General features: G+C 34.7%; 3 protein-coding genes across 6 annotated transcripts in view; 1 reads left to right on the forward strand and 2 right to left on the reverse strand.

Annotated features, from left to right (window-relative positions):
• Nucleotides 1–451: 451 nt before the first annotated feature.
• The window catches only part of LOC127506722 (olfactomedin-4-like), a 35,665-nt gene continuing 17,789 nt past the window's right edge, over nt 452–18,327 (reverse strand). The window contains exons 1-5 of one of the 3 annotated variants that reach the window (XM_051883465.1): nt 3,578–3,664; nt 3,321–3,443; nt 3,008–3,226; nt 1,971–2,124; nt 452–1,856 (exon numbers count right to left, since the gene is read on the reverse strand). In XM_051883465.1, the coding sequence (XP_051739425.1) occupies nt 1,027–1,856; nt 1,971–2,124; nt 3,008–3,226; nt 3,321–3,443; nt 3,578–3,634 (1,383 nt within the window). In that variant the 5' untranslated portion in view covers nt 3,635–3,664 and the 3' untranslated portion in view covers nt 452–1,026. Of the gene's footprint in view, nt 1,857–1,970; nt 2,125–3,007; nt 3,227–3,320; nt 3,444–3,577; nt 3,665–18,327 lie in introns of those variants that run through there. The other 2 variants (XM_051883464.1, XM_051883463.1) reach the window with 2 other exon arrangements.
• LOC127506723 (olfactomedin-like) overlaps nt 3,952–18,327 on the forward strand; it is a 36,736-nt gene continuing 22,360 nt past the window's right edge. Inside the window, exons 1-5 of one of the 2 annotated variants that reach the window (XM_051883469.1) lie at nt 3,952–4,090; nt 5,822–5,980; nt 6,062–6,274; nt 10,252–10,384; nt 10,554–11,562. In XM_051883469.1, coding sequence (XP_051739429.1) covers nt 4,004–4,090; nt 5,822–5,980; nt 6,062–6,274; nt 10,252–10,384; nt 10,554–11,365 — 1,404 coding nt within the window. In that variant the 5' untranslated portion in view covers nt 3,952–4,003 and the 3' untranslated portion in view covers nt 11,366–11,562. Of the gene's footprint in view, nt 4,091–5,821; nt 5,981–6,061; nt 6,275–10,251; nt 10,385–10,553; nt 11,563–18,327 lie in introns of those variants that run through there. The other variant, XM_051883468.1, reaches the window with a different exon arrangement.
• On the reverse strand, nt 15,801–18,216 carry LOC127506726 (olfactomedin-4-like). The gene is made up of 5 exons (XM_051883479.1): nt 18,160–18,216; nt 17,881–18,003; nt 17,565–17,783; nt 16,876–17,029; nt 15,801–16,784 (listed from the first exon to the last, which is right to left on the reverse strand). Exons 1-5 carry the CDS (start codon nt 18,214–18,216, stop codon nt 15,955–15,957), a joined length of 1,383 nt encoding a protein of 460 aa, XP_051739439.1. The 3' UTR covers nt 15,801–15,954.

Genomic DNA, 18,327 nt, shown 5'->3' on the forward strand with positions numbered 1-18,327 from the left:
TATATATATATATATATATATATAGTTTTAAGTTCCTTTTATGGAAACCTATTTCTGCCACATGTAAAAAAGATTGGCAAGTCATAATTATGAGATGGTGTCAAACATTTTTTTATTTTTATCTCAATTCCAGCCTTTTATGCCATAATTTCAATTTTTTATGTCATAATTTGACTTATGTCATATATGTAATATTATTTGTCTGCAGTAGTAATCCAGCGGACACATTTTATAAACTTTGCTGTGATTTATTTCAAGAAACAAAATTTGCGATACATTTGTGAATTTCTTCACCTCACGTAACAAAGCTAAGCATTCAAAGATGTATGCAGTGAAAAGACATTCATAGGCTGCATTTCAATTTACATACTTCACTATAATAAGACAGAACAAAAGCAATTGTACATAATAATTTCCGGTTACACTTCATATTAGGTGTCGTTACCTACTATGTACTTGCATCAAAAAATTAGTACAATGTACTTACTGTGTTCATATTGTATTGCAAAACACTTTTGCTGCTACTGAGGTGAGACACGGGTAAGGTTACGGACAGGTTTGGTGGTGTGGGTTGGTTTAAGGAAGGGTTAAATTGTAAGGGAAGGGTCAACAGGGTAATTATAAATGTAATTACAGAAATTAATTACAGCTGTAATCACATGCAGGTATTTTTAAAATATAAGTACAATGTAAAAACATGTATGTACACAGTAAGTGTATTGTATCAAATGATTAATTTAAATGTTAGTACATAGTAGTTAAAGACACCTAATATAAAGTGGGACCAAATTTTATTGATACCACAAACCCTTTGAAAGCATTAGCATTTAACTTAATTATCTTAAAATTAATTGGGTTTATGCTTAAAAACCCTGCAAATACACACGTAAATTTTCGATCTACTGTACTATCTTTACGATATGTAGAATAATTTGTAATGTACTAATTCTAATCTTGCATACTATTTAGTACAGACAGTATGTGAAATGGGATGCAGTCATACTTAAGTCTCAAATAATTGGAGATTTACTGAAAAATGAGCTCATAAGTTAGAATGTAGGCATCACTGTAGACATACAGCAGATGATCTCTGGGGTCATAGTTTAGAAACTGAATATTAGTCTGCATCTTCTTAATATTAATTTTCAAATCAAAGCGCTCTTCTTTTGTTTTGGTGTCATAAGAGTAAAAGATCTCTTCTGTTTCTTTATCCAGGTAACGAGTAGCATAAAGCACACCACACACCATGAAGGTGTTTGTGACGGTCCCCTTGTACAAAGAGGTGGTCCAAGTTTGGCCCAAAACAGGCGGGTTGCTAGTTTGAACTTTAGTGATAATCACATTTCCGAAGTTGCTTGTGGACGCGTATATAACATAGACGCCTGATTCATCTGTGGCAAAATCCATATCTGTATAGCTGTATGCTGCGGCGAGGTGTCCGAATGGTAACTTGTTGTTGTAACCTGCATCTTTAGGTAAAGCCACAGTACTGACAGAACGAGTCGTCATGTTGAACTGACAGACAGAGTATGTGTTGTAACAGTTATAGTAGAGCGCATTGCCGTACATGACCATGTTTGGGCCCTGAATTGTGTTTGTTGTTGGGTTGGAGCTTGATATATATGTATCTGTTTGTCCTATACCTATTAAAAGAGTACTCAATGTATTGTACTGGCGGACAAAGTGGCCATATACATTACTCAACAACAACACAACCAGCCAGTACTTGTTCTCGTCTCCTCGAGCAGGATTTGCATCTCGACCCCAAGCACCGTAAGGATAGGAGGTGCTGTATACCGTGAGGGAATACGTTCTAGGTCCCACCACACTGACCATACGACCCAGACCACAACGGGCTACAAAGATAGAAGAGAAAAAGAAATATGAGACTTGAGTGGATTTCTGCTGAGGTTAATAATGAAAACGCTCAGGAAGCTTGAGTTAAGGGATTATTTGGGTCTTTGGCGTACCTGGGGGAACTGTAGGAGGTGGTGCTGTAGCCTTGATCTCTTCTTTACACTGTTCCAGCTCCCTCTTAATGCGCTGGTTCTCTCGTTCTTTCTTTATCACCTGCACGTTGTCAAACTTCTCCAGCTCCTCCATTGTGTTTTTCATTTCATCAAGCTTTAAGAAAAATATCACACATATATATCTATACACACACACACACACTCACATTACCCAAATAAGTTGGCAAAACTCAAAAAAATTGAGGCAATCAAAATTTAAGAAATTCAAAGTTTAAATAAGCAGAACTGGCAGATTTTTATTTTGTACTGATACATTTGAATTGTTCTTAACTTGAAATGTTTAAGTACACTCATACATTTAACTTAAAATTGTCATGTAACCTCAATGTAAAAAAATTTATTAGTCTAAAATTAGCTAGCTATAACAAGCTAATTAAAAAAATGTTAACTTGTTAATTTGCTCTCCAAAAACCCACATTAACAGAAACTCTTCTGAATTAGCATAACAAAACAATCACTACTAAATTTCCCACTTAACATTAATCTTGCACAAAAAAAAAAAAACATTATATAACACTTAATTTTAGCATTTACTCTCCCTTTCGAGTGCCATGGGCAAAGCATGCTGGGAAATAGAAATCCCAGCCCAGTTTCAGTTAAACTTAAGTTCGTCTAAATTAAAAGAAATAAGTTCATAAAACTCAAAACAATGAAACAGTTCAGTTTACTTAAAATATATCACTTCTGTGAAAGAAAAAGAAAGTTCTAAATACTCATAAAAGTTAATTTGACTGAACTAATTTGTTTAATTTAAGTTTGTCCTACTCAAACCAATTAATTATTTTGAGCGTTAGGGTTTACAGTGTAGTTCAGTGTACTTTACATTATGACTATATTTATTTTACTTGTGTAACAGACGTGACTTGGATATTATTTAATTTATGTAAAAAGATATTATTATAGAAACAAAAGAAATAAAAGAAAATTAGAAAATAATAATAATAATGACAAATCCCTTTTTTTGGACAGAAAGTCACCTGAGCTGCAGTCTGTAAACTGAGATGCTGGTAATTTTTGGTGGTACTGTTGAGTTTGTTGAAGAGGTCCTGAATCTCGGCGATCTCTAACTCAATGATGCGCAGAGACACGGCCCCGTATAGATTCCTGTCATCCTCCTTTTCTAGCATGACCACGTTGTCCTCTAGCTGCTTGATGCGTTGTTGTAGACCCAGCACAAGCCTGTCTAATTCTGTCATCTGCAGATATTTACATTAACACAATTAATTTCATTTAGTTATTTAGAATATATTTGAACAACAGATCAAATAAGATTTAAATATTTTTTTCTACCTTTTCTGAAGTGATGGTCCCAGTGCATTGTAAGGCAGTAGTCTCTACTTTCGTTAGTTTACTCTCAGGGAAAGCAGGATCTGAATTTTTTAGATCGCACACACATACCTTCCCTTTCACTGACTGTGAAGACCAAATGACAGGAGATTAAATTATATAAAACAAAAGCAAAAACATGTCATTTTGTATTTTAAAGTCATGTAGGAATATATAAAAACAGACAATTTATTTTATATATAGTGTTGATTTTTTCTTACCTGAGTGAAAGTTAGAGGAATGAGGATCAACAAAATGGATATATTAGGCTGACTCATGTCTGAAGGTAGAAAGGGGACCTTATAATAAACTATGTTTGGTAGCAGCAACAGAGTTTTAAAGCCATATCATTATGGTGAAATAACTGATAAAAAAAATGAGACAGACTTCTTCATTTCTTTGGGTAGAACAGTTTGTTGCAATCTTCATCTTATCCTTGCAAAATCTTCAACAGGTCCCTGAGAATTGGAAAATTGTATTGTTTACTGCGTTAAGCTAAGTTTGCCCAATCATGAACTGACAAATTTTCAGCATTTCTTTTGTCTCACTGTCTGACCATAATGGTGAAAATGCAGATTTGTTGAGAGATGTGTGTTTGTTTTTTTTTCTTCTAAAGTTCTTTTGTAATATGCATTTTCAATATCAAAATGATTGTGTTTATTAAAGCAGGACTTGTAACCTTTCGGAGTCATTTGCTCATCATGCTGTCGTACCTGTTGGTCCTCACAGTCACAGTAAGTCCCATCTTTTATATGTTTCTTTAAAGTCTTAACTGGAATGTTTTTTTAATGGAATAAAATGAATTTGTACTAGTATGTTAGTATAGTCTGTATATATGTCTATATATATCTTTATTATATAAACATAAATATTCAGTATACATATTTATTTTGTTATCTCATTATTTGACTCCCCAAAACTAATAAAGCATTAAATAAGGTGACAATTTTATTTAAATAATTTATTATATCTAATACAATAAAATAAAGTTAATAATCATTTCAAAACATTTACTCATGCATGACCCTAATTGGATTCAATACAATTCCCCAAAAATCACACAATAAAAAAAATAAATAAATAAAAAAAATACAATCATGTACAAATAATTAACTTTTAATATCAATACTTTTCACACATTACAAAGAATAAATAACTGAATTTATGATTTATAAAAATGTTTTTAACCACTATTTTTAAGACTGCCCCTTCCCACACCCATGGGACATTTACCATTATACATTTATAACAATAATATCATAGTCTAAACCTAAAGTAATCTTGACAAACAGACTCTAGTTTTCATATTTGGCGACTGATTTTCGAAAGAAATGATAAATAGCGATAGATTCTTCATTTGTGATGTGGTGCTAAACTATAACACGCGCTCTGATTCTTTCTGTATGTTTTTTATATGTGTTTTAGGGATTGAATTCAAATCAAATATTAACATTACTGCACAAACTTCTTCTGAATAGGTTGTCTACTTCATAAATATTTTGAAAAGTATGGAAAAATATGGTTCTGATCACTCAAACCATATGGAAATCGAAGAGTCCTTATATGGTCACCGGTGGAGTCTGGATGTCATCTAGTGAAAAAGTTTGGTACTGCGCACAAATTTTTTTTTTGAGATATCAACCTAAGATTTGGCACAGAACTTGTTCAGATATGTTTGCTTTGATTTTCTTTAAATTTTAGAGTTGAACATGTTTTGTAAAATATATATTTTATATAAAATATATATTTCATATATTTTAAATTTTCATAAACAAGCTTGTATAACTTTTTTAAACTTTACTACAATAATCTGTGAAGTGTTCCCTTTAAAAAGATACCACACTTTTAAGTCTGTGCTCTGAACTATTCAAGATTTTTAACAATTTAAGTTGGAAAAGTCATTTTCATATCTTTGCTCAAAACGTTGGACAGACAATTAACAGGTAAAACAACTTCATATTTTCACAAACTTTGAAAATAAAAAGTTAAACTCAGTAAGACACTGGCACTTTCAGTACTAGAGTTGAAGAGCTGTGACAAACAACAAAGAAGTGTTTTGTATTTTGGGTCTGTACAGTTGCTTTTGAATGACTGTCTATATGGGTCAAATTGACCCATGAACAGTATGAATGTATAAAATTTCTGTATGCACATTTCATGTTGAAACTTTGCATGTTGCATGATCATGACCCTAAATGAGAAAAAGTCACAAAATTTTAATACAATGTAGGTTAGATAGTATTTCAGATAGATTGAAAACAAAATATTTTTTTGTATTGAAATAAGTGAGGAAAAGCTACTTTTTTAGCTCATAGGGTAGTAAAAAACTAATAACAAAATATAACCAAGAAATATTGCTGTTTTGGGTCTGTACAGTTGCCTTAGAACATTAAAATATGTGGGTCATATTGACCCGGAACATCAGTTTGTGAATCACTATCTTGTGTGTATATGTGTGTAATCAGGCGACTGTCCAGGCTCAGAGAATTACAGGTGAACAGAAGAATGATTCCTGTGTCTGTGAATTAAGCAGCTCTCTCTGGGCTTTCCCCACTGTGAAGTTCGAGGGAGTCGCAAAACAAGTCCAGACCTGTGAGAACAACCTTATAGAGTTTCATAAAAAGGTGAGCTCCTTTAAAGTCACACTGTAGATTCATTCTTGAAGTAAATCATCTCAGTGAACTCATTTGCGTTGTAACATTCAGGTGAAGGACAGAAATGTACAACTGCCAAAGATGGAACGCACTCTTAAGGACATCACAGCCCGCCTGAAACCGTTCGAGTATCTGAACACAAACGGCCTGTACAACGCCCTTCACCTGCGACAGCTGATGGAGGAACTTGACGAAATCTATTATACTGCCAATGATGCTCACAAGAAAAACCCCAGCAAAGAGACCAATGACCTTCTGAAAGAGGTAAATCTTTCTTAAAATAATGACAAAGTCTCCAAAAAATGCCCAAATAACATAAAGCACCATAAGAGTAGTCCTGGTAGTTGTCACTACCAGTATTATTAGGGGCCAAGCACCGAAGGTGCGTAGGCACCTATAGTATCCATTGGCGTTCTTTTTTTTCTTCTTCTTCTTCTTCTTCTTCTTCCGCTCTTGAGTCTATGGCAACCCATAGAACCGTATGGTAAAAAGTTGTGAAATTTGGCACACAGTTAGAGGACAGTCTGAACTGTGTCCATAGCAAATTTGAAGTCTCTAACTCAATCCCTGTAGCGCCACCAGCTGTCCAAAATGTTAATAACTTTTGAACCGTAAGGGTTAGAAACAAAATTCCTCTGATTCCTTGGGTCAAGACGAATCGATTGCATATGACGTAATTTTTCGTCATGAAAAATTTTCCGCCATTTTGAATTTTCTGAAAAACCTACTTTTTCGAACTCCTCCTAGACCATTACTCCGATTTTCACGAAAATTGAACTAGATCATCTTCAGACCATGCCGACATAAAATTATGGAATTCAAGTCGATTTCTCAAACCGTTTTCGTAAAAACACGCGAAAAAATTTTACGTAGCGCTTGCGAAAATAGACATAAGGCTGTATCTCCACAACGCTTTATCGTATTCAGGCCAAACTTGGTACATGTCATCACAAGCATGACCTGAGGCAACATGCAGCACCGGCTACTGGTCCGGAGATATGAAAAATAGGTATTTTTGCTTATAACTTCTGATGGGTTTGTCCAAAAATCATAAATTTTGTCTCGTTTGATTTGGGGCATCATGCCGAGTCGAATGATATCCAGTTTTCCCACATCGGCCATTTTGAATTTTGTGCTGAAATGCTGTATTTTACGAACGCATTAGCGTATCGTTACGAAACTCAGTATGGGTCATCAGGACAATGCCCTGAAGGAGCCTAAGAAGTTTCAGACTTTTCAGTTTAAATTTTTTTTCATATGCTTATAACTTTTGATCTGGTTGGCTTATTTTCATGGGAGTCACATCCTTAGACTCCTGAATCCTTGCCGAGTTCAACGATACCAAACATGCTAGGTTTCGACTTACGGTTTGTGCGGCATGGTGATTTAGCGCTTAAAAAACGATTGCAAATGTCTTTGAAACCGTTAGTCCGATCGAGACGAAACCAGCGTAGGAAACACGGAACCTAAGCTGGTTAACTAAATGTTACAGCCCAAATGTCAAAATTTTGATAGGAAGTGGCAAAAAAATCAAAACAATGTTGTCCATGGGTCATTTTTTATGATCTCTTACATGTAAATGTCTATAACTCCAAAACGAAATGAGATATTTGCACCAAATTTGATACACACATGTATGGGGTCACCATGAGGACACATAAAAAAATTGGTGGGATTGTGCCTCTTGGTGGCGCTATAATTGAACAAAACATGAAATTTACATTAACTACAATACAGTATTATGATAAAAAATGCTATATTATACGAATGCATTGATGTACCATTACGAAACTCAGGATGTGGCATCGGCATCATGCTCTGAAGGTACACAATAGGTTTTGACACAGCGCCTCCTTGTGGTCAAATTTTATAAGGAAATATTTAAAAAATGCTAATAGCTTTATATAAATGTGGCCTATTGTAATGAGACTGGTCTTATTAGATTCCGTGGGTCATGCTGAGAACATTGATGCCAATTTTGCCATAGTCAGCATAACTAAGTCTCCACTACTTTGATTTTCTTTAAAATCACACTTTTTTAAACTCCTCCTAGACCTTTGGTCCAATTTTCACCAAAATTGAATCGTATCATCTTCAGACCATGCTGGCAAAAACTTATGGATTTCATGTTGATAGACATAACCTTTTTTCCTATACTGCAGCAAGGAATTAGAGGCATGATGCCAAAATCACTGTTCAGTCTGTATCTCTGCAATGCTTTGCAAGTGTCATTGTCACCTCACTCTGAATATTACCACATTAATTTGGTCACAGTGCCACCTATTGGTCGAAAGTGATGAACCAGTAAATCCTCATTTTTGATCATTTTTCAGCTCTTTTGCCTAAAATGATCTTAATAGGTCTTTAATTGCTCACTGTTGCAGTTGGTCTGATGCTCACAGCCATGTTGGCTAGCTTATTGTGCCGTTTTTGTGCTTGGCCCCGTAATTGCTGCTTGCAGCTATATTTTTAGTATTGTTTATAGGCTACTATTAAAGTATTTAGTATTTTATTTTTTTCTTTATTATTTTTTTATTTTTATTTTATTTTAGTTTTAGAAAATAATTTAATTCTTTTAACTTAAACTTGTTTCAGTTCAGATCTGCTGTGTCCCAAACCGCTCCCTATCCACTATATAGTCCACTTTATCGGGTGTCAGCCATTTTGTAGTGGTGTCCGAATTCTGAGTGAACGACTTCATTCCCTACTTTCGTTCACTACTTTATACCCACAATTCTCTCTGATTTCGAGAGTACATGACTAAGCGCGTGTCCAGAGATTACTTTACAGCTTTCTTATCTATGCTTTAACATTTATTTCATGTAATTTCTATTTTTTTTTACCTTATTTTTAAATTAATCATTACTTGAATAAAACCTACTAGACATTATTAGATGAATTTAAAAAATGAAATTATATAAATAAGGTAAAAAGGCTATTATTTTTCTTATTAAAATTATATTAGGTTTTACTAACAGCAAGGTGTTTTAATAATTTGTGGCACTATTGTTAACTCATTAAACTTGTAAGAGATGATAATTTAGTGGATGATTTAAAAAAAAAAATCGTTAATCATCAGTAGGTAGCGTATTCAAATCATAACGGTCGCCTGAGGGCGCTCAACGAGCGTGAGAGTTTCTAACAAACTAAACAACTTTATTAAAAAGAATAAATACATGAAATAATGTACACTTGTTAATGTGTTTACTTTTGTTTGCAGTATTTAATGGTATTTAATGATTATGAACACATATTAAGCATGACAAACCAATTATACAATCGATGAAACTACAAAGCTGGCACGGAGGCATGTATGATTACAAAATAAAGTCATTATGATTGTTATTGTTATTAACATTATTTTATAATGTAAGTAACATGTAGGATAAAATAGTTTTATCGCGTGTCGAGACGTTTCTGCTCCAGCTCTCCGACGCACAGTGTATATGTCAGCGTCCGATTTCACTCACTTCATTTCGTTCACTCCATGCAGATATAGTGCACTCAAATGCCATACACTATATAGGGATTAGTGAATGAGTGAACGAGTGAGCGGTTTCGGACACAGCTCTAATATTTATATTTTATTTTATTTCCGCTTTATTTCAATTACCGAAAACAATTTTTAGTAGTTTTAGTTAACAATCGCATTGGTCGCTACAAGTCTCCATAAGCCATACGATAGTTTTGTGTAACCTACCCTGTGGACGGATGATGTGAGTGTAGCCAATACCAATTAGTCTGCAACATTATTATAAACAGCTGAATATTTGCATATTTTTTGTAGCTATCGAAATAAAAATGCATGTATTATTACTTGAATTGACCTGCTGTCGAATCCAACTGCCCTGCGAACGTCTGGGTATCTGTGTGGAGGGAACTCTATACTTTAGCCGAGATGTAAAAAAACAAAAAACAAAATACTTAGTGATAACTTAAATTTCTGATAGATGTTGAATGAACTCAAAAATAATAGTTAAACTTTTTGGCACATTTTGAGTAAAAGGTACTTTCCATTATACGTTAGTTACACTGTTTGGGTTTACAGTGAAGTCATTGTTCATGATAACTGTTCCATGAAGCTCACGTTTAGTCTGCATTCATATCCAAAAATCAGAAGTGGAAGAAAATGTCTTCTAAATACGATTTACTCCTCATTGTAGTTCTTTGAATTGAAAATTCAAAGATTCCAACCCCTGAATGGATTCAAAGATATGTTGACAAATATGTGTTTCTCTCAGTTGACTAGGGCAAAGAAGGACATCCAGAACATGTACAAAAGCAATATCTTCAATCTAGAGACAACGAAAACGAGGCTACGTGACCTCAACAACAGAGCACAGACCTGCAAAACTATACCTGAAGACTTCAGAAGTAAGTACACAACTCTCAGTGAGTGGAGAAATGTTTTGACATTTAGGTTGTGGTCTCATTTATGTCTTCAACAGCATGAAAATTGTTTTGTTTTTTTCATGAAAGAGAAGGTAAAATATGTTTACCTGATTACTGAACATATGACCAATTAATGTGATCCCACTTGCAGGCACTTGTCATCAGCGTATCATGTCCAACATAAGTTCTCCAGTTGTCACCAAGCTCAATTCCATCTCCAGTTCATATATCTCAGGTGCTTGGGGTAGGGATGCCAAACAGAACAGCAAGGAACGTTATTGGGAACACTGTCTGGCGAGTGGAAACAAGCATGGGAACACAATCAGGATGTACAACTCGTACGAAGATTTCATGGCCACCAAGAACTACAAAGATGAATACATCGCATCATCCTACAGTCACAACAATGCTGTTCAGGGCTCTGGCACTATACTGTACGACAATACTGTATTTTACCAGTGCTACAACACTCCTGAGATCTGCAGCTTCAACATTACAACAAAAGCAACCAAGCGTGTGAAACTAGATGATGCCAGAGTCGACAACAAGTTCCCTTTCTGCTACTACAGCTGCCGTGATTGGACAGACATCGACCTGGAGGCTGATCAAGATGCTGTGTGGGTTATATATGCCACCGAGGGGAACCACGGCAACATTGTTGTGAGTCGCTTAGACCCGCTGGAGCTCAATATCACACATACCTGGAAGACACATCTCTTTAAGAGGTCCGTCACCAGCACGTTTATGGTGTGCGGGGTCCTGTACGCTACACGCTTTGTTAATACTTACCAAGAAGAGGTGTTTTATGCCTTTGATACAACCACTGGTCAAGAGATAAACACTCTTTCTTTGCCCTTTGAGAAGGTTTCTGCTGGAATAGCCAATCTCAACTACAATCCTGTTGATAGGAGACTTTACATGTATAACGATGGCTATCTGTTAGCATATAACACCTTCAACTGAGGGTGTTTCATACACAGCTAAGAAGAAAAAATTCAGTAGCTTATCATATGCTGTAGTTTATAGTTTATGTTTATGCACAGTGGTTAAACTAATTCTTGCGCAATATCATTATGTGACCATGAGACTTTTGGAGTGTTTTGTCTAATTTTGTTATTTTTTGGTTATTACAATAAACTCATACAGCACTTCTCTGACAATGTCTTTTTTTAAACTCACTTTTTCTATAACTTTACTAAAAACTGTGCTGTGAACTCCACACTTTATTCCAGTACTATAACGTCACATATACACCCAGTCTCAGTCACTATTGAGCTCATGAGTTGAATCAGGTGTGATAGATATAAATGAGATATTAGAGGAATATAAATTAGGATATTTCACTTTAATTTTACAGTTTTTGTTCGGTAGCCGCTTTTGCCAGTCATTGATCATTTTTTTAATGTCACCTGGTAACGTTCCCAGAACGTTCAGAGACGGTCACGATGTGGAGTTCTTTTAAGGTTTTGGGGACATTATTTGGTGGACCTTCAGGGAACATTCAGTTTGTGTTGGGAATTCAGGGAATGTTTAGGGGACTATTACTAAAGGACATTCTGTTAACTTCCCAAAATGTCCTCTTTGTAACGTTCTCAGCGTGACCATAAATTAGCCAAAATAAAACGTCCCCCTAAAGTCTTATCGGGAACGTTATAAAATAAGCAACAGAGAACCATGTGGGAACGTTCTGTTAACGTCCCAAATGTCCTCTTTGTAACGTTCTTATGTGACCTATAAAATAACTAAAATGGAACGTCCCCCTAAAGTCATATAAGGAACCTTGAACTGCAGCACTTTTATTACCAAAAGAGGACGTTTTAGGAACGTCCCTAATGTTCTGTAAAGGTTCTGAATTTTCGTCACCTTTAGAAAACTTTTAGGAAACGTTGCGCAAGGTCACGAGAATGTCGCCTTCTACATGGGATAGGCCTACTACTACACATAGGCTACTTATAGTCGATGGTCATTATCATATCTGACACTGCTGCAAAAAGAAAGGCCTTTTAATTTTGCTTAATCAAAATTCATTTTTCAATCAAATTTAATTTTAGCATGTGTGCCATAGTTTTATTGCATACATTCTACCTGGCGCAATTTTGCATAAAAATAAACTTTCGTGATCCCAGAGTGTTAAGACAAAAGTTTCAGAACTGTTGTAGGCCTATGTCATAGCATATTCATAATATTAAAGTTAAAGTGATATTATTAAACACGAATATTGTACATTAATAATAATGACTAATAATGTTGAAATCTCGCTTTTTACTTAGCTAGTAGTCGAAGAATGCCACATTATCTTGCCATAGACTGAGGATTGAAAAGCTAATTTAAAGTTTTGAAGCACTCGTCTGCTAGGGAAACTTCACTCAGCGTTATTCGACCACCTTCACAGGTAAGACAACTTTTAACTGAAATGACAGCACTGCATACAAACAACAGAGGGCAGTGTCAGCACACAATTTTGCAGTGAAATTTTGCTCTAGACTGTCACTCTTCTATATATAAATAAAATTGTTTCATATTTGTGAGTTGCAGTGAAATAAGGTTAATATGTAAAAAAGTTTGGACTGAAATAAGAGTGAAATAAGGGTGATTAGGACATAAGGTCTTATTAATTTTTTTTTTTTTTGCTGAACCCTAGCTGTGAGATCACAATCAAAATTGGATGCCATCAATTTGACACCAGCTTCATGCAACAGGCCTTTTACCCAGATAGCAAGCAATGATCGAAACAATGTTAAATCAATGTTAATGTGTCAACGTTAACCACATTGAATCAATATCACTTTTGCACCCGCAATTAATGTTGAAAAAATGTTGAAATTTCAACAAAAAATCAATGGTAATGGCATTGAATCAATGTTACAATGTGATGTTGGTTCAACATCATGCTTGCACTCTCAGAAAATGAAACACAACTACAACTGACTTAAAGCCACACAGTCTGAAATCAACTGAAAATAAAAGAAGACAATAAATCTCTCAAGATCTCAGCAGAAGTTCTTTTTGAGAATTAACAGAGGTTTAGATGTTGATGTTTTATTGAAAATGTTTGGTCACCATTTTGGTGATCAGTGTTTCCTTTAGTTGGGCAGTTTGACTCGTGGCTTTTTGGGTGAGTTTGTGGTTTTTGTAACAGTGTTTTAACACATTAACATTGATTTAACATTTCGATCATTGCTTGCTATCTGGGTATGTTTTAAATTTATGGCAAGAAACCTTAAACGAGGTGGAAATTAAAAAAAACTGCCCCACTCACCCTTAATACACAGGGTATGTGCGAATGTTGTATATTATAAATCTGTGTATAAATATTTAATCAGACATTATGTAAGCATGTTCTATATACGTGTATATGTGTGTAGTGTCCATGATTGTAAGCTTTGGTTATCCAGCCAGCACTAACATTTTATTTCATTCATATTTTAAGTAAATCTGTAGTACATACATGATTTCCCCCCACAAAACAAGCAGTTTTGACATTTAAAATGTGATGGGAATGTACATACTTTTAAATAAATAGGACACTAGTTCATCGGACATAATTTCATAAAATTTTGTGTTGAACCCGAAACTCTATTAGCATTCTTCTATCATCCTGAAGCAGGAGTTGAAGTTATGATAATAAAAGGAGCACAATTTATTGAATAATCTTAGTTTCAAATGTTCAGACTTCATCTAACCAGTACAAATCCAACAAGTGTTATTACAAGCAATGGAAAATTACTGCTTCAGAACATCATCCTGTGATGTTAAAAACCTTGAAATGGAGACATTATTTTGTCTCTTCTATTAAGACAAACCTTCCTTGAAACCACACAATCATAGACAATAAACAACAATTGAAAGTAATATATAGATATAAAATATTAAAACATAAAATGACATATGAATAACAATATAATGACGAATAACCCAGATAGCAAGCAATGATTGAAATAATGTTAAATCAATGTTAATGTGTCAACGTTAACCGCACTTTTGCACCCACAATTAATGTTGAAATTTCAACAAAAAATCAGTGGTAATGGCATTGAATCAATGTTAGAATGTGATGTTGGTTCAACATGCTTGCACTCTCAGAAAATGAAACACAACTACAACTGACTTAAAGCCACACAGTCTGAAATCAACTGAAAATAAAAGAAGACAATAAATCTCTCAGGATCTCAGCAGAAGGACTTTTTGAGAATTAACAGAGATGTTTAGATGTTGATGTTTTATTGAAAATGTTTGGTCACCATTTTGGTGATCAGTGTTTCATTCAGTTGGGCAGTTTGACTCGTAGCTTTTTGTGTGAGTTTGTGGTCTTTGTAACAGTGTTCACCAAAAAACATAATTTGTTGCAAAGAAAACCAGAAACAAAATGATTGAGTGATATAGTTTTCGGCCTCATAAAGCAGAGTAGTTTACTAATCTTGTTCCTGATCAAAAGTGGTTATTTGTTATTAAAATATTATATTCACCAATAATACTTTCTTGCCACAGATCATGTTCTGAATTTTTTTTAAATACATTATGGGAAAAAAAATATTTTGACACACATAGACATCAAGAATCAGCATATAAATGTTTGTATGTTTGTTTTTAATAGGTTACATTCACCAATACTTTCTTGCTACAGACCAGACATTCTGAATCTTGACGTTTAAAGTGCACATTTTTTTTAAAGTCTTTATGTAACCTATTAAAAACAAACATACCCTTTTGGTAAGGAGTATGATTAGTAAATGACTTTGTTTTATGATGATAATGATGAAAACTATATCAACTGATCATCATTGTTTCTGGTTTCTTTGCAACAATTTATGTGTTTTAATAAACACTGCTACAAAGACCACAAACTCACCCAAAAAGCCACGAGTCAAACTGCCCCACTAAAGGAAATACTGATCACCACAATGGTGACCAAACATTTCAATAAAACATCAACATCTAAACCTCTGTTAATTCTCAAAAAGTCCTTCTGCTGAGATCTTGAGATTTATTGTCTTCTTTTATTTTCAGTTGATTTCAGGCTGTGTGGCTTTAAATCAGATTGATTCAATGCCATTACCACTGGTTTTTTGATGAAATTTCAACATTTTTTCAACATTAATTGCGGGTGCAAAAGTGATATTGATTCAATGAGGTTAACGTTGACACATTAACATTGATTTAACATTATTTCTATCATTGCTTGCTATCTGGGAAATGATCAAATTATAAATGATGTAAATCAAATAATAGTAATATGAATACATGATCAATCAACAGACAGCTACATAAATGGCTAATGATTATAAATGATTTTTAAAATTAAATCATAAAAAAGAAAATAAGATAATAAAAACACATGTATGGTTATTTCTTTTAAAGTAACACACACACACACAGGTTGCTATCGAGAATCCTTAGATCCTTCATTTAGGATATAATCATTCAACATACAATCCTTCATTCAACATACAATCATTTGTGTTGCATCTAATTTTGCATGCTATATAGGCTAGTACAGACAGTATATGGGATGCAGTCATGCTCTCATGTCTAAAATCAAGTTCATTGGAGATTTACTGAAAAATGAGCTCATTAGTTAGAATGTAGGCATCACTGTAGACATACAGCAGATGATCTCTGGGGTCATAGTTTAGAAACTCAATATTAGTCTGCATCTTCTTAATATTAATTCTCAAATCGTATCGCTCTACATTGGTTTTGGTGTCATAAGAGTAAAAGATCTCTTCCGTTTCTGCATCCAGGTAACGAGTAGCATAAAGCACACCACACACCATGAAGGTGTTTGTGACGGTCCTTTTGTGAAGAGAAGTGGACCATGTTTGGTTCAAAGCAGGCGGGTTGCTAGTCTCAACTTTACTGATAATCACATTTCCGAAGTTGCTTGTGGACGCGTATATAACATAGACGCCTGATTCATCTGTGGCAAAATCCATATCTGTATAGCTGTATGTGGTGCCGAGGTGTGCGAATGGAAACATGTCGTTGTAACCTGCATCTTTAGGTAAAGCCACAGTACTGACAGAACGAGTCGTCATGTTGAACTGACAGACGGAACATGTGTAGTAACAGTTATAGTAGAGCGCATTGCCGTACATGACCATGTTTGGGCCCTGAATTGTGTTTGTTGTGGGGTTGGAGCTTGATATATAGGTATCTTTTGATTCTATACCTAATATAAAAGTACCCATACTATTGTACTGTCGGACAAAGTGGCCATATGCATTACTACTTGACAGCACCACCAGCCAGTACTTGTTCTCGTCTCCTGGAGCAGGATTTGCATCTCGACCCCAAGCACCGTAAGAATAAGAAGTTCCATACACAGTGAGGGAATACGTTCTAGGTCCCACCACACTGACTATACGACCCAGACCACAGCGGCCTAAAAAATAAAAATAAAGCAAAAATGTAAGGGTAATACGTTAACGCTTTAGCTGTGGCTACATAACAATGATAAACTAGTTTATATGTACCAGGGGAAAGTGTAGGAGCTAGGGATGTACTACTGAGCACATCTGTGCAGCGTTCCAGGTCGCTCTTAATACGCTGGTTTTCACGCTCTCTCACCATCACCTGTGTGTGGTCAAACTCTTCCAGCTCCACCATCTTTTCCTTCATATCCTGAAGCTGTAGGAATGAGGGATTAAATAAGAATTAGTGCACATAATTCACAAAATCCATCCATCCATTCTCCAAATCGCTTTATCCTCTGCAGCCTATCCCAGCATGCCAGTTAATTCACAAAATATCCCAGGAAAATAGTATTGAGGAATTGAGGACATGAAACGTAAAAATACTAATACTAATAATAAAAAAGACAAGTGATAAATTATTTTAAAAATCTGTTTAAAATGTATTTGATTAATTAGTAGTATTCATATTTTTTTCTTGGCATGACATAAATTTGTACATATTGCAAAGCACTGCAGAAAACAATAAAAACGAATAAAGAAATTAAATAAAATATTGTATTTAAATGTATTTATTTATTTATTTTACTTAATCATTTACAGTTAATTTAATTAAATATTTCATTTAATGTTATACATTTGGGATACTTCATTATACATTTTGGTAAGGAATTATTTTCACTCTTAGCAACAATCACATTACATAAAATTATTATAGAAATGTAAAAGTGCTGTGATGTAGATAAATTCACCTCTGCAGCAGCCTCTACACTAAGCTGCTTGTAATTGTTGGTGGTCCTGTTGAGTTTATCCAGAAGGTCTTGAATCTCCACTAACTCCAATTCAATAATGCGTAGAGACACAGCTGCGTACAGATTTCCGTTGTCTTCTTTTTCCAGCATGGACACATTGTCCAGAAGCTGCCAGATACGGTGTTGTAGACCCAACACAAGGCTGTCAATCTCTGTCATCTGCACACATTTGAAGAGGAAACAATTTTGCTTCAATAACAGATTGTATAGAATTATATGGCAACTGTAGGCTGCACAATGTTTGATATTTTTCTACCTTTTCTGAAGTGATGTTCCCAGTGCATTGTAAAGCAATGAACTCAACGTTCTTGAGTTTATTCTCGGGGAAAGCGGGATCAGTATTTTGCAGCTCACACACACAGTCCTTCCCTCTCACTGACTGTAGAGTTGAAATAACAGGGCATAAGTAATTCCAACATACAAGAAAAATTACACCTTATGATATATAACTAAATTCGATAAACATTTATTTGAAAATAGTGTCAGAAACAATGTATAAAGTAATAATGCTAATAAAAGTACAGTTAAATTTTACCTGTGATAAAATTAGAGGAATGACGACCATCAAACCGAACATGTTTGACTGACTCATGTTTGAGATGAGAAAGATTAGGATCCTGATAGCCTTGATTATGAAAAGCAGTTTCGCATCACAGAAGGAGACATTTAAAGCCAAAAAACAGAGGATTGGTCACTGAGCCAA

Source organism: Ctenopharyngodon idella, chromosome 24, assembly GCF_019924925.1.
Source record: "Ctenopharyngodon idella isolate HZGC_01 chromosome 24, HZGC01, whole genome shotgun sequence".
NCBI classification, from domain to species: Eukaryota; Metazoa; Chordata; class Actinopteri; order Cypriniformes; family Xenocyprididae; genus Ctenopharyngodon; species Ctenopharyngodon idella.

Excerpts from the sequence above, each read along its gene's own strand:
- LOC127506726 (XM_051883479.1), bottom strand. The coding sequence starts at position 18,216 with ATGAGTCAGTCAAACATGTTCGGTTTGATGGTCGTCATTCCTCTAATT. Across the intron at positions 18,004-18,159 it reads TTCCTCTAATTTTATCACAG|TCAGTGAGAGGGAAGGACTG; the intron begins GTAAAATTTAAC and ends TCAACTCTACAG. Across the intron at positions 17,784-17,880 it reads GGAACATCACTTCAGAAAAG|ATGACAGAGATTGACAGCCT; the intron begins GTAGAAAAATAT and ends AAATGTGTGCAG.